General features: G+C 39.1%; 1 protein-coding gene across 1 annotated transcript in view; it reads left to right on the top strand.

Moving 5' to 3' along the window:
* The window catches only part of EDARADD (EDAR associated via death domain), a 64,484-nt gene that overhangs the window by 26,832 nt on the left and 21,615 nt on the right, over window positions 1-16,037 (top strand). The window contains exon 4 of the mRNA XM_077167807.1: window positions 4,435-4,493. Coding sequence (XP_077023922.1) covers window positions 4,435-4,493 — 59 coding nt within the window. The remainder of the gene's footprint in view (window positions 1-4,434; window positions 4,494-16,037) is intronic.

A 16,037-nucleotide genomic window follows, 5' to 3' on the forward strand; every position in this document is an offset into this window, starting at 1 on the left:
AAATATTTTGAGGTGAATGAAAATTAAAACATAACATCCCAAAGTTTATGGGGTACAGCAAAGGCAGTGCTGAGATGAAAATGTATAGCTTTAAATGCTTTCACCAAAAAAGAGGAAAGATTTCAAATCGGAGACCCAACCTCACAGTTAGAGGATCTAGAAAAAGAAGAGCAAGCCAAACCAAAGCAAGCAGAGTGACGGAAAGAAGAAAGATTAGAGTGGAGACAAAATAAAATAGAGAACAGGAAAACAGTGGAGAGAATCAACAAAAGCAAAAGTAGATTCTTAGAAAAGATCAATAAAATTAGCAAACCTTAGCTAGACTTATAAAAAGAGAGAGAGCACACAAATAACTAAAATAAGAAATGAAAGGGGGGACAATACCAATAACCCACAGAAATAGAACAGATTATAAGAGGATACTATGAACAACTGAAACTGTACTCCAACAAAGTAAACTAGGTGAAATAAATAAACTCCGAGAAACTAAAACTACCTACACTGACTCAAGAAATAAAAAAGATCTCAATAGGCCAATCATGGAGAGCGAGATTGAATAGGTAATCAGAAACCTCCCAACAAAGAAAAGCTTAGGACTAGATGACCTCACTGGTGGATTTTAACAAACATTCCAAGAAGAATTAATACCAATCCTGCTCACAATCTTCAAAAAAAATTGAAGAGGAAGGAATACTTCCTAACTCATAGGCTAACATCACTCAAATACTAAGGCCAGATAAACATTGCATAGGAAAAGAAAATTACAAACCAATATCTTCATGAGTAAAGAGCAAAAATCCTCAATAAAATACTAATATGCTGGATCCAGTGACATATTAAAAGAATTATACGCCATAATGAAGTGAGTTGTATCCCAGGTATGCAAGGGAGGAGCAACATAAAATTAATTAATATAATATACCACATTAATAGGATGAAAGGAAAAAAAAACACACATGGTCATCTCAGTTGATGCAGGAGAGGTCTTTGACCTAATCCAGGACCTGTTCTTGATAAAAACACTTAGAAAACTAGGAATAGAAGGAAACTTCCTCCAACTGATAACGGGTATATATGAATGACCCACAGCTGACATCATTCATGGTGAAAGGCTGAAAGCTTTCCCTCTAAGATGAGGAACAAGACAGCGACACCCACTGTCACCTATTACCCAACATTGCACTGGAATTTCTAGCAGAGCAGTTAGGCAAGAAAAAGAAATAAAAGGCATCCAATTTGGAAAAGAAGAAGTAGAACATTCACTATTTACAGAAGATGTGATCCAGTGTATAGAAAGTCCCAAAAATCTACAACAAAGCTACTAGAGCTAATAAGCAAATTCAGTAAAGAGGGCAGGTACGTGATCCACAAACAAAATCAGTAGTGTTTCTATACCCTAGTAATGAATATCTGGAAGAGGAAATCAATTGTAAAAATTCCATTTATAAATAGCAACTAAAAGAGTTAAATATCTAGGAATAAATCTAACCAAGGATGTAAAGGACTTACACATGGAAAACTACAAAACACTACTAAAATAAATCAAAGACACCCTAAATGAATGAAAAGACAGTCCATGTTCATGGATTGGAAGACTAGATATTGTTAAGATGACAATTCCACCTGAAGCAATTTACAGATTCAACACAATCCCAATAAAATTTCCACAGTTTTTTTTTTTTTCAGAAATGGAAAAACCAATCATCAAATTGATTTGGAAGGGTACGGGCCCCTAATAGCCAAAGCCACCTTGAAAAAAAGAAGATTGAAGTTGATGGACTCACACTTCCCCATCTTAAAACTTATGATGAAGCCATAATAGTCAAAACAGTATGGCCCTGGCACAAGGACAGACACCCAGACCAATGGAATTGAATGGAGAGCTCAGAAATCAATCCTCACATCTGTGACCAACTGGTTTTTCACAAGGGAGTCTAGTCCACTCTGGAATAGTGTCTTCAACAAATGATGCCAGGAAAATTGGATATCTATATGCAAAAGATTGAAAGTGGACACTTACTTCACACATTATGCAAAAATTAACTCAAAATGGATCAAAGACTTACATGTAAGAATCAAAATGATAACATTCCTAGAAGAAAACATAGGGAAGCATCTTCAGGACCTTGGGCTTGGTGATGGTTTCTTAGACTTTAAACCAAAAGCATAAACAACAAAAATAAAAATAGATGAATGGGACCTCATCAAAATTTAAAACTTCTGTACATTAATCAACTTCATGAAAGTAAAAAGACAACCCACAGAATGGGAGAACATATTTGGAAATCACATCTGATAAGGGCCTAATATCCAGAATATATAAAGAAACCTTACAACTCAACAACAAAAAGATGTATGACCAATTTAAACATGGGCAAAAGACTTGAATAGAAATTTCTCCAAACAAGATTCACAAACAGCCAAAAAGCGCATGAAAAGATGCTCAACATCATTAACCATTAAGGAAATACAAATCAAAACCATGGGATACCATTTCGTATCCACTAGAATATCTGCAATTTTTTTTTACAAAATATAAAGAACAAGTATTTGGGAGGATATGGAAAAATAGGAATCATTGTTTGCAGGAATGTAAAATGGTGCAGCCACTGTGGAAAACATTTTGGTGGTTATTCAGAAAGTTAAGTATAGAATTACCATATGATGCAGCAATCCCACTTCTAGGTAAGTGCCCCAAACAATTGAAAGCAGGCACTTGAGAGGCCATTGTTCATAGCAGCATTGGTCACAATAGCCAAAAGGTGGAAGCAACCCAAGTGATGAATGGATAAATAAAATATGGTTACATATCTACAGCGGAATATTATTCAGCCATGAAAAAGGAATGAGGTTCCTATACATTCTACAACATGGATGAACACTGAAGACATCATATTGAGTGAAATAAGCCAGACACCAAGTGACAAATATTGCATGGTCTCACTGATATGAAATAGACTAAGCAGATTCTTAGAATCATAAACTAAAATACAGGTTAGCAAGGGCTGGAGTGGGGTTAGGGAATGGGGAGTTAATGCTTAATTGGTACAGAATTTCTGCATGGGGTAATAGAAGAGTTTTAGTTATAAATGATGGTAATGTTAGCACAACATTGTGAATGTCATTGACAGAATGAATTATATCGTTGAATGTGGTTAAAAGGGGAACTTTTAGGTTTTTATAATCTGTATATATGTTACTAGAATAAAATCTAAAAAAATACCCCCATAGGATTGCACAACACAGTGAACCCAAATGTAAACTATAGACTACAGCTAATAATACAATGATAATAATATACTTTCCTCAGCTGTACCAAAGACATCACACTATTGCAGAGTATTAATAATAAGTAGGAAAGGTATATGAGAACTCTGTATTTTCTACCTGATTTTTCTGTAAACCTATAACATGACTAATAAAACAATTTTAAAAGCTGAAAAGAACTGATGCAAAGAAAGAGCAGATTATAACATCCTTTGTACAATCTTCACCAGAAGTGGGGGAGCTGTAAAATGAACACATGTGTAAGACCTAAGAAGGGAAGTTCCTTCCTGAGAGTGAACTTTGACGGGTTAAACACATTCCATTTTCCTTTGACTTTCACTGACAATCTGTATTTTAATGACAGTACTGAAATGGGTTTCGTTTGATCTTTAGGAAGGTGAGCTATAAGGAAAAGTATATAATCTCACTCTCTGTTCTCTGAAAGCTTAGTCAAATGCCAGACCAATGCATGAATACAAAGGAATTTGATGTAATGTTAAAGTATGCTTTGATTACCTCCTTTTCACCACGGGTGAGGAAAGGAGCCCAACTGTGGGTTTATGGGGATGACCAAACACGTGACACCCAACACTGGACAGATGAGATGGACAGCAGTTTACCAGCCCTGTCTGCTCTCTGCGCAGGGGAGAAGGGCACTGCCTGCCATGCCAGGCCACAGGGGTGCTGAACTCAGGAATAGAGTGAACCAGAAGGGGGCTGGTTACTACTTTGTAGTAACAAGAGGATGGGGGGAGCCCTGGTTCTTGTGGGAAGATGTGATGGGTTTATTTGAATAATTCCATGGGCTGCAAGGAGTTAAAACTGCTACTCAGCGATAGGCAGGAACAGTGCCAGCTCTCCTGATCTGGAGCATTATTTAGCTAGGGAGCATTATCTACGGGAACAGAGTTGGGAGGAGAATTGGAAGTTAGGCCATCCACGCTCTCCTAGCGTAACCAGATGTCAAGGAAGCAGAAAATATCTAGACCGTTATTTATTTATTTATATTTATTTAACTTATTTATTTATGGAAGTTGTAAGTTTATAGAAAAGTCATGCATAAGATACAGAGTTCCCATATACCACCTAATTATGGTCTCAATTTTAGGTCTTTACACCAATAGAGAGTGGTTTCTTTATCAAGCTTTGTGTCTTTTTTTTTCCTAGCTAAAGAGTGTGATACAATTACTTTGAACTGCCCATCAAATTCTGATGTGCAACATCAGGTAAGAACTATAATTTTAACTATATTTTTATCCTTACATACATGCTAATCTTACTAGAATATTTTAGGAATTAACTTATAAAGCTTTAAAAATAAACTGAAGAGGGCAGGCCACGGTAGCTCAGTGACAGAGTTCTTCTCTGCCATGCCAAAGACCCAGGTTCAATTCCCAGTGCCTGCCCATGCAAAAAAAAAAAAAAAAAAAAAAAAAAAAAAAATTAAAATAAATAAATTGAAGAAGAGGATTTCTGCATAATCGAGTAAGTTTGAAAAATGATCTTTATGCATCCCAGTAACAGAGCATATCTATACAATTTCTATTAACTTCAAATAACTATGATAGCTTTAGTCTGTTCTTTGAAATAAATATTTATCTATATACCAGGTATAATCAATGCTAGTGAGTTAAAAAGGAGAGTAGCTTTCTTTGACATGTAATTGGTAAGCTATGGATGAGAAAATGAAGCTGCAACAAACCATGAGAAATTAAAAATATTTTTTTCCAATTTGCAGTTTATAATTCTGGCTGTATCAAACAAAGGCTATCTAAAAGATGGTTTTATTTGTCAACAAAAAAATAAATAAAGGGAAAAATACTATTTGAGATTTTTTTTTAAAGTTCTGTTGTGAAAAACAGAATGTTTTATTCTCCAATGAAAAGTTGAACTAAAGCTGTTTCTGTTGGTTATTCCTTTTTATAATCTATGGAATTTTACTGCTAGAAATCCATAACGAATCTTTGAAACCACTTTGGCACTTAGAACAAAGAAAATTTACTGGAAGGAAATGTTTGAAAAAAACAAACCCACACTCCCTTTTCTGTAGTTCAAAACTTAAAAGCAAGTTTGAAATATGTTCTTTAAAATACTTAATATTTACCTTTTTTAGTGAGCTTTATAATTTGAAACAAAAATCTGTTGCTACTAGGGCTTAATTTTGGCTGCTTCTGTTTGAGGCAAAAGAAAGACATTGTGGTGTCCTTGTGTCAAAAATTAAAGTCTACCATCTCTGGCATAATTTTCATAAAGAATGCTTTACTTTTATTATTTTAAAATCAATACTCCACCTACTAGAAAGATTCACCCATCCATCTGTCAAGTATTTATTGAGTTACCTAGAATATATTTACCAGCACTCTCTTACATGCTGGGATTACAATGGCGAATGTGTACAATTTACAGTTAAATTTAAAATTTAAAACCTCTGGCCAATAAAGCTAAGTAGGGCTGTTCCAAGAATACAGGCTCCATAGACAAGTAAACTAAGAAAATCCCATTAGAGAATCTTCGTGCATATATAGAAAAGGAAAAAAAGAGAAGACACCTGATTGAGCTCAACAGGTAAACAAACTTGTTTCTCCCATGCCTCGCCATATTTTTAAAACACCTCTCCATCCAGTATTTCCTCTAAACTCTTTTCTGCTAGAAGGGCTGCTCTAGCAAAAGTCTTGAATTCCAGGGGAGGTACGGGCTTGATTTCCGAAGCCCTGGCAAGTTCTCAGAAGGTTCAAACTATGGGATGATGGAATAAAAACAATTTCAGCAAGTTTATCCTAGCAGTGGCTCCTCCAAGGATTAGCAGGAAGAAAGACTCGGGCAGGAGACTGCAAGGAGGCTAATGCAATCACCCAGGAATGTAATCCCAAAGTCCTGAATTCACCACGTATGGAAGGCAAGATCAAAAGGATTTGGTCACTGACAGGACATGGAAGAAAAAAAGAGGAAGGAAGGACTGAAGACCTGTTTCAGAGAATCCCACCCAGCTGGTGACCAGAAACATGGTGGGGCCACTGGAAAATAGCTAACGTAGTTTAACTGGGCGATGGAAAAACGCATGCTTGATCAACAGACATTGACGATTCCACGTCATCATGCCCTGTGAGGAATGATTGTTTGGTTGGTAGATTACATAATGCCATCATTTTCCTTCTCAAATACTCCATAATCAGTTTTGTTCATGGGTTACCACCTACCTCTGAAGATAAGCTTGACAACGAGGAGAAAAACAACTAGGCAGTGATCTCTCTTGTTGGTTAAAGTTGAAGAGAGGAGAAGGAAGATGTAGAGGAAAGTTAAATGATGATTAATGAGATATTTAAATGTATTTATGACTCACATTTGTATGAGCTTGATAAATGTGTATTATTTATTTGGTATCTCCAACAATCATATTACCTCCAACTGAAAGATGAAAAAAAAAAGAGATGCAGGAAAGTGAAGCTATCTGTACATGTGCCAGAAAAATCAAGCTAGGAACTCAGGTCCTCTGACACCAGGCTCCCTGCTCTTGCTACTTCCATGCCTTTCCTTCTCAGCAATTCCCACCTCAGTTAGAATGGATCCTTGAGAGCACACAGGTAGCAGTCCCATGCCCAGTACCCACAGCATGCATTAGGTTTGGGACTTCTCAGTGTCTTAGTGTAAACTGCCAGGGAGTGAGAAAACATGATTCATTATTGGTAGTTACAGGGTACGACACTGACATTTTTAAAAAATATATTTATGTTGATAAACCTTCACATGCATATATTCCATACACAGTGTGCAATCAGTGGCTAACGATATTATCACATAGTTGTGTACTCATCACCATGATCATGTTTCAGAACATTTACATCACTCCAGAAAAAGAAATAAAAAGAAAAAAGAAAAGCTCATACATCCCATACCCCTCACTCCTGCCTTTCATTGACCACTAGTATTCCCATCTACCCAATTTATTTTACCCTTTGATCTCCCTAGTGTTTGTTTACTTTTTATCCGTATCTTTTACTCATCTGTCCCTACCTGAGATAAAAGGAACATCACACTCAAGGTGAGACTCAGGACACTGACTGTTTTGAAAGCTGAGCTCGTGTGAACAACAAGGTCCCTTTTACCCTAGACAGAAGCAGTAAGCTAGACAAAGACCTGCACTTCTTGCCTCTTGAGGGTCTTCCCTGCTCCCACAGTAGCTGCACCCACCTGTTCATGTTTTATTATAAGTTCTAATTTACAATCCTGCCCCTGCCTTGGGATCCACATTTTTCAAGCTTCATCTGATGACAGTTAGAGAGTTGTAGGCATTTACTGGGTCTTGACAACTTCTCTCTCTCTCTTGATTTTTTTTTGGGGGGGTGGGGTGGGGGTGAAGGGCAGGGAGGTTAATGAAATGAGTAGGATACAAGAAAATAAAAAAGCAAGTCAGGTGGGCCACGGTGGCTCAGCAGGCAGAGTTCTGGGTTCTCTCATTGAACCATGCCGGAGACCTGGGTTCAATTCCCGGTGCCTGCCCGTGCGAAAAAAATAAAAAAGTCAAAGGGCTCTTCATGCAGTACAAGCATTTTTGTAATTTTGTTTCAATTGTACATTTCTGAACACATGTATTTATGTAAAATAATATTAGATGTTTTCTTTTCTGTGGGTTGTGGTCAGAAGAGCTTGAAAAACCCGAAATTAGACTTTGAGTTCTTTAGAGGCAGAGAGTGCGGCCTGTTCCTGTTTGTCCCTCGGGGTTTTGCATGCGGGGGACACTCAGTATAAGGACGGTAAATGATATTTCCTTCAGCCACCTGGCCCAGATTGCTCCAGGAACTGTTCAAAGACAAAAGGTAAAATCCCTGCTTTCATGGAGTTTACATTTTGATGGGCAAAGAGGTAGGAGAGCAAGTGGGTTAGATTACAGACTCTGGTGCCAGGGTGCCTTGGGTACAATCTCAGTTCACTGCTCTGTGACCTCGGGAAGCTTCCCTAAACCACTTAGTGCCTCAGTTTCCCCGTTATTTCAGTTACTGTGGTCTTCAGTATTAGTATTTGTTTGGTTCCTTTTTTATGGTTTCTGTTTATTCAAATGCTCTTTTGGTTATTTATTCTTTTCCTGATTCCCTTTACTTTTTTGTCTGTATTTTCTTTGATCTCTTTGAGCATATTTAAGACCGTTTTTTCAAAGTCTTTGGTATGTCCAAAGTGTGGTTTTCCTTGTTGATGGTTTCTAATGCTTTTTCTTGGTCTTTTGCGTGACCCAACCCTTCCCGTTTCTTTGTATGCCTGTAATATTTAGTTGCATACTGATCATTTTAGTATTTTTAATGTCTTATATCTAGAATATAGTCACTGAGGTTTCTGTTCCTTCAGCTTGTATCTGGCTAGTGTTATGACAGAGATTTCCTTGAATTCCAGGAGCTAACAAAAGGGAGGAGAAGAAGGAATAGAAGGAGGAGCATGAGGAGGAGGAGGAGGGGAAGGAAAGAAGGAAACACTTTCCCAGACTTTTCAGATTGGGCTATGCAAGTTCTTCCCTTCAGAGCTTAGCTATCCTAATGATGGGTCTATTGAACAGGCTGAAGGGAAAGCACAGTCCCTCCCAGTCTTTCTGAGCATGCGTCTTGACCTGTGTATGTGGGCATGGCGTAGGAATTACCATGTAAATGGGTCTTCTCCACCCTGACTGCTGTTAGAATCACCTGGACAATTTTTATAAAATACTAATGCCTAAGCCCCATCTCCTGGAGATTCTGATTTATGTGGTCTGGGGGTGAACTCCAAGCATTGACATATCTGAGGGGGGGGGAGGAGGGGAAGGCAGTGCAGAGAAGGTTTTTTGTTTGTTTGGGGAGGGATGGGGGCAAGTGCAGGGTCTGGGAATCAAACCTGGGTCTCCCGCATGGCAGGTGAGAATTCTACTACTGAGCTACTCTTGCACTGTCCACATTGATATATTTTTAAATGCCCCAGAGCTTTTACTGTACAGCCAGAGTGAGGAATACTGGCTTAGACTCTGTCTCCCCAGAGTAGAGAACCCAGGCATGCTCACAGCATGAAACGAAGTTCATTTGGTAGATGTACTTCTCCCATTTGCTGCCAGGCGGCCCTGATTGGCCAGAGTAGAATTGGCCGAAGCCAGCCACCCCCATCCCGTCTGAGCTGGTGCAGCTTCTGGTGGGAAGGTGAGAGAGCATTCTTTGACATCCAAACACATTTGATCACAAAATCCTTTTCCCATCATCCTGAGTCTAGTAATCCAAAACACTCATTGGGAAATGCTGATGTAATGTATTTCCTGAATCAGAGTTTAGGCTATCTTAGATGTATTCTCCACCTAATTGAGTATGTTTCTGATACTGAGATTTCGCAGGCTTACAGGGCACTAGAGGTGGGAGATGGTGTATCGTTGGGCCCACCTTTTTCTCTGCAGATATAAAAACAAAGATTTATTTTTTCCTTGTCGGAAGCAATGTACACATCACATACAGTATCTTGGGGTTCATTATAATGCAGCATTTATCTCGAGATCTGATACGTACTAGGCATTTAATGAGTGGGGTGAGTGGATGTATACACAAATCACAGCAACCAAGGTATTGTGTGTGCTGGCAATTTAATCTGAATCAGAGAACATGCACTCTGATTGTTTACATCCTCCTCTGGGGAGAATGCTAGAAGTTTCTCAACCAAAATCAACTCTTGTGAATAATTTTGCTTTATCACTCATTCTGGTTTTCTAGGTCATACTTAGATCTTTTCCTTTGCAGCCTTTTTGGTTCTACTTTCCACCTAGGATATGGTTGTATGTATTTACTCATACCTGGCCAAATCACAATACCTTATACATGGTAGGTACTCATTATTTGTTGAAGAATGTTAGCTGTACCTGAAAGCTAGGAATAAAGCTTCTTTCTATTAAATGATTACTTTTTCATAGTAAAAGCAATGTGTTTATTAAGAAATGTTAGGGAAGTATTATTTCCTCTTTTTTTTTTCCTTTGCATGGGTGTAATTATTTTTTGTATCACAGTCACACTGTATATTCAATTTAATGTCTTCATTTCTTCCCTTAACACAATATCATAAGCATTTTGTATAAGGGGTCAACTTGAGCTCATTGAGAGAATAATAATTTTAGTGAATATTTTTAAAGCCAAGTGCTATTCTAAGCACTTTACTTATATTAAATAATTTAATTTTCAAAACAACCTTATGTGGGATATCGCTACTACTATGCCCATTTTGCAGATGCAGAAACTGAGGCACAGAGAGTTTAAGTGATTTACTTGAGGTCACACAGCCACCAAGTCATAGAGCCATAGATTGGAGCCCCGAGGCAGTCTGACTCCAGAGCTCATGCTTGTAGATATTCTCCAGTCTCACCATGGCCTTTGGAGCTAGAGAGACCTACTAGGTCCCAGTTCCAGCTCTGTCATTTAGCTTGTGTAACCTTGAGATAGTACCTAATCTCTTTCAGTCAATTTCTTCCTCTGTAAAGTGGGTATAATAATGCCAATCTCCTAGGCACTCCATAGATACTCAATAAATATTTGGCTAGTATTATATGTAAATAAAATGGACTCCGTGCTGGACTTAAATCTCACATCGAGTTCAAATCTTCTCTACTCCTCGCCTCCTAGTCACATGCAATTTGAAATTTTGAGGCCCAGAAGATGGACAGGTAGCCTCGTTTCTCTCCTTCCCATCCTCCCCATCTCCCAACTCACTTTACTGCTATTGCTCAAGGTTGGAGTAGGTAAGGAGTGAAAGGAAATGAGGTTAAAGTCTTGGCTCTGTGCTGGTGTGGTGAGGTCAGTGCCACCTTCTATGGGACAGATATCACAATGTCAGAGCATCCTCTTGGGCACTGGGAGAGTATACCTAACAAGGTTTTTCAGGTACACTCCCTCAGCCTTGGCAAATGAGATTTCAGCACTGCAGAATTACCTGATATGGGCAGTGCACTCCCCAGCTCAGTTTCTACATCTGTCCCTGACCACCAACCCCAGCTTCTTCTCTTCCAGAGGTTCATCGTGCACCTCTTTCCTGAGCAGGTAGACAGCTTGGGTAGGGTCCTTACAAGATGGCCTTGGTCCACTTGGCCCAGAAAAACGTGTATCCTTTTCCGCCCTTCAAGAGCAGCTCCAGCTAGCTGCTCATCTCCTCACAGGTGAGGGTCTCCCAGAGGTCAAAGAGTTGGACCTCTGAGTATCTACAGGTCAACAGGCACCCAACTGGTCTTCAGAAAGGCTGATCTCCCTGTGGTGGTAAGCAATACCTCCTGCCCCACTTCCCTCAACAAGTGGTGATCTTGCAACCCCCTCTTGGGTCAACCAGAGAGAAGCTCCTTTCCTTCTCATGGGTAGAGGAAGGGAGGCAGCCACAGTTCTCATTTCTCCCAATTTCTTCAAAGAAATAGCTTTCCTTTATATAAGAGAAAGTGGGGAATGGGGCCATACCATCACTTCTAGGCACCGCTTAGCTGGCTGCATGGGATTTAGCCTGGCTCCCTCTCTGTAGAATGTGTGCATACCATTGTTCTCAGCTTGCACTCTCAATCAGGACACTAGGAAAAATCCCACCTCACATCCTGTTGTATTCTATGCTGTAGAGTTATTTGAGAGTTTTCCTATTATTGAACTTTGAGATTATCTCAAATATTTTGCTGTTCAAATACTGCTTTGGTGGACAGTCAAGTGTCAATCTCTGCCCCTCCCCCCTCCCACTGCAACCACCCAATGCCATGTAAGGCCGTCTATTTCCTTAGGTTATATTTACAGATCAAACCTAGTAGGCCAAACCGCTAGTGTGTTCATTCACTAAGTAGGCTACAAGAGTTCAAAGGATATTCCTACTGAGAAATACCACCAAATTTACAAAAAACAAAGATGCTCTTTTATCTATTAAAAGCATAGAAACAACTAATTGATTTCTTTGAACTTAAACAAGCCTTTCAAAAACAAAGCTTCACATTATGTTATCTAGAGTAATTAGGAGGGGGCAGGGAGCAGGGGGCACACACAGTTTTTAAGCCACAGAACCCCAAGCATGCTGGTATTTTAATAGTGTTACAGAAGTACAGTATGGTGGCCAAGATTAAAGTCTTTAGTCTGTTGTAAACCAGAAAACTATCATGATTAATGACTGATATTAAAGCAGCAGTTTAAGAAATTATTACTAATTTTGTGTCTTGTTTATTCTCTAAAGAAACAGAAGTCTTATATTTCAAAGGACACTTTTTCATCTAAGGTGTGACTCTCACCTGTGATTTCTCACATGCCATCTTTCTTTCCGGTTCCTGGATCCCTACCTTCCTCCTGGCACCCCTCCACCCTTGCCATTCAGGCAGAGACCAGCGCCCTGTCTACTGCACCCTCCCTCCTAAGCTGGGTGCTTTGTAAAGGGATGGCTCAACACTGTTCATCCTGACAATTTAGGAAGCAGGCCAGGGGCCAGACATCCAATTTTCAACTTGACATCTCTTTTGTTTTTTGTATGCTGTATGGTGGGGGTCACATTTCATTCTTTTTCCATGTGAGTATCCTGTTATTGTAGCACCATTTGTGGAATTTTTGTTTGTTAGGTTTTTTGTGTTTTGGGGGGTAGTGGGGGGGTGTGTAGTTCACGGGCTGGGAATCGAAGCCGGGTCTCTCGCATGGCCAACTTGACATCTTTACATCTCAGGGGAACCTTAGAAATAATTTTGTTCAGTCTTTCATTTTGTTGAGGCAGGACTCTGTGGCCCAGTAGGTGAATGGGCTTCCAGCCCGATAGTTGGTAAGTGGCAGAGTTGGAGCCTGGGGCTTCATCCAGTGCCCTCCAATCCCCAGGGATGCCCAGCATTCCTGAGTTGGTAGCGCTAGGTATTTCCAGTTGCTGCTAGGTTTCTTGCCTCACCTAAACCTAGGGAAATTTTAAGCTTTTCTGCAGTTATAAATGATATCAGCCTCACAGAATAGCATGGGGTAAAAGCCACTGGAACAAAATTGGCAAATGGAGGGATTAACTCCTTTCTTTAAATTGGCCTGGAAGGCGGTTGGCAAAATCCCATCCAACAGCCTCACTGCCTTGGCAGAGAAACGGTCCCACCAGACTACCTGCAAACCCAAAGTAATTAAGTGCATTATAATAACAGGGAATGGACCCAACCAGCACTTGCTCTAGATGATATCTTATGTGAGTCAATCCAGCAGGCCCGTGCCTGCTCTTCTTGATACACAACAATCCTTTCAAGCTCCAACATGATCTGTTTAATAGATTGCTGAGTGTTTTTAGTTTTGTATCTAAGGGAAAAACAGATAGTTTTGGTTTAAAGAAATACGTGGAGGTATCTTACTTCGTCCTTGATATGGAGTATAGAGAATGAGGAAACGGTGCTATGGAGTAAAATCAGAAGACAGGAAGAGTAGACCTTTCCCTAAATCATATACTTGGTATTTTTAATTCTGAGGAGAGGTACTCATTTCAGCCTTCCAGCTACATTCCATGTGTTCTAACAGACTATATTTTCTTATAACAGGCCAGGAGAGGGTCTTTGATACTAGAGCTGTCTCGGCATTTAGACAAGAGTTACAAAGGGTTGGCTCCACTAGGATGGAAATTGGTTCTTCTGTGAATTGGAACATCACTGTTCTTTCTTGACTTGCTCCTCATTCTCCCAGCTTTGTCTTTTTCTCCTGCTCTGTTTATCCACCTTCCCCATCAGCCTATAGAGTTAACCATCACACCTTTAGTAAGGCGAAGGATACTTTTTTAGAATACCTACAGGGACCACTAAGAAGTTTAAACTAAATGAATAATACCAGGTGACCTTTGCTAGGACCTTTAAAAGTCATAGGACTTTTCTGTCTTTTGCTACCCTACGCAGTTTTCTGCCAAACAGATAATGATCTGACTCTATTTCCCGCTGGTCCTTAAACTTCCTCACGTTGTGTCATTCTTCTTTTCCGAGGGACACTTTAGCAATCCTGAAGTGTGATCTTCCAATGACCTTCCTCCCCATTTTACTTGCCCACCCACAGGAATGAGCACAGCATTACTCGAAACAAGCTCTCCACTCCCAGGTCCCTAGTTCTGAAGTTCCCCACTCTGACCACAGTCTCCTCTTTCTTTTTCTTTTTTCATGCCCTCTGCAACATCTAACTCTCACCAGTCTTCACTGGTCCTTCTATTCAGAAGATGTTAGTTCCTTCAGGCTTCACTTGCAGCCCAGCAGTTCCCCCTTTCAGGAGAGATGCTTGCTCCTGGCCTTGTGTCTCAGCCGCAGCCCAATGCCCTGTTCAAGCATTTCAGGACGTTCCTGATTATTTTTTATAGAACTTGCCTTGCCAAACCCTAGGCTTAGGTAAACCAGGAATGCCTGTTTTTGATTGCTGGAGAAAAATAATGAAATCTAAACTGTTTTTACCACTACAAATCCATGGTACCACATCTTAGTTATGATTCAGGGCCTTGAGTATACCTTTTTCTATAATGAAGCTTTCCAGAAATGAATTTTAAAAGAAAAATAATAACACTCTGAATTGATGTGGTCTATTAACATATATGACTTTGCCTGATTTCTACTTTAGAACCAGGTCAAAATGAAATAGTTGTGGTCAAGCGCGTACATGTCAAAGGACAGAAATGTCTGCTTTCTAGGACTTAGTAGTTATTTCCCTAAGAGCAGTTTAAGAGAAGTTTGTTTATTAATAATTAAATTGAACAGCTCTTTATTTTATTAGCGCTAATTGTTTTTTTCCATATCACAAATTTAATTGTGAAAAAGTTCTCCAAACATTATTTAAATTCACCACCAATTTAAAATTGCAATAGATATTAGATCCCCCTTCACCAGACCTTGTTTAACGTGCATTACTGCAGCACATTTTGTGGCATATAGGTGTATAATATCTAATTGTTTTTTAATTTAATGGCTTCTATTCTCATTATTATTCAGTGTTCTTATAACTGTAGTGCCTTTGAATTTCACAAGCCAGCTAGAATTTCACTTAAATTTTAGACTCGTGTGGGTGTTTGAGAACAGCCACTCACATACAATTTAGAGTATGAATTGATACAACTGTTTGGAAAATTAGCAGCACCTATTACTCCCTGATCTAGCAGTCCCACTTTAAGGATTCCATCCTATAGAAATAATAGCAGATTATAAGATATACATTGTGTTGTTTGAAATAGAGGAGTTACAGATAATTTACATGCATTCTAGTAGGGATTGGTTGAATAAATTGTAGTGTAGCAACACTATGAAACTATTTTTTTTAAAGATCCTGACTTTCTAAGATGCCCATGATATATTGTTAAACAGATATAGCAGGTTGTAGACAAATGTGTTGCATTTTGGGCATAAACACAGGTTGTGAGTATGGTTATATCTAAGGAATCAGAAAGGATGCACCCAAATTGTAACCAATAGTTACCTCTATAAGAAGTGAGGTGGGATTGGGGTAAAGGGTTTTCACATTTTTCTTTTAGATAATATGATTATGAGTAATCCTTAGTATTATGTATGCTATTTTTTCATACAAACAAAAACGTAATGAAATAAGTTATCCAAAAATCCAGACTAGGATCTACGCTCAGTGAACTGAAATCAAGTGGTCTTTCTTCAACTAACACATAAGTAGGCATCCCGGGATATTTGAGGAATATTAATAAACTTCCTCATCATGCAACTTTGGATTGGTCTGTGCTCTGGCATCATTTGTAACATGTGACCCAGGATCTGTGAATGGAGTAAATATAAGCAAAACATGCCTTGCCTCTCGGTCATACACATTTCCTCATAGTCGACTTGTATTTGC

Source organism: Tamandua tetradactyla, chromosome 7 (assembly GCF_023851605.1).
Source record: "Tamandua tetradactyla isolate mTamTet1 chromosome 7, mTamTet1.pri, whole genome shotgun sequence".
Taxonomy (NCBI): Eukaryota; Metazoa; Chordata; class Mammalia; order Pilosa; family Myrmecophagidae; genus Tamandua; species Tamandua tetradactyla.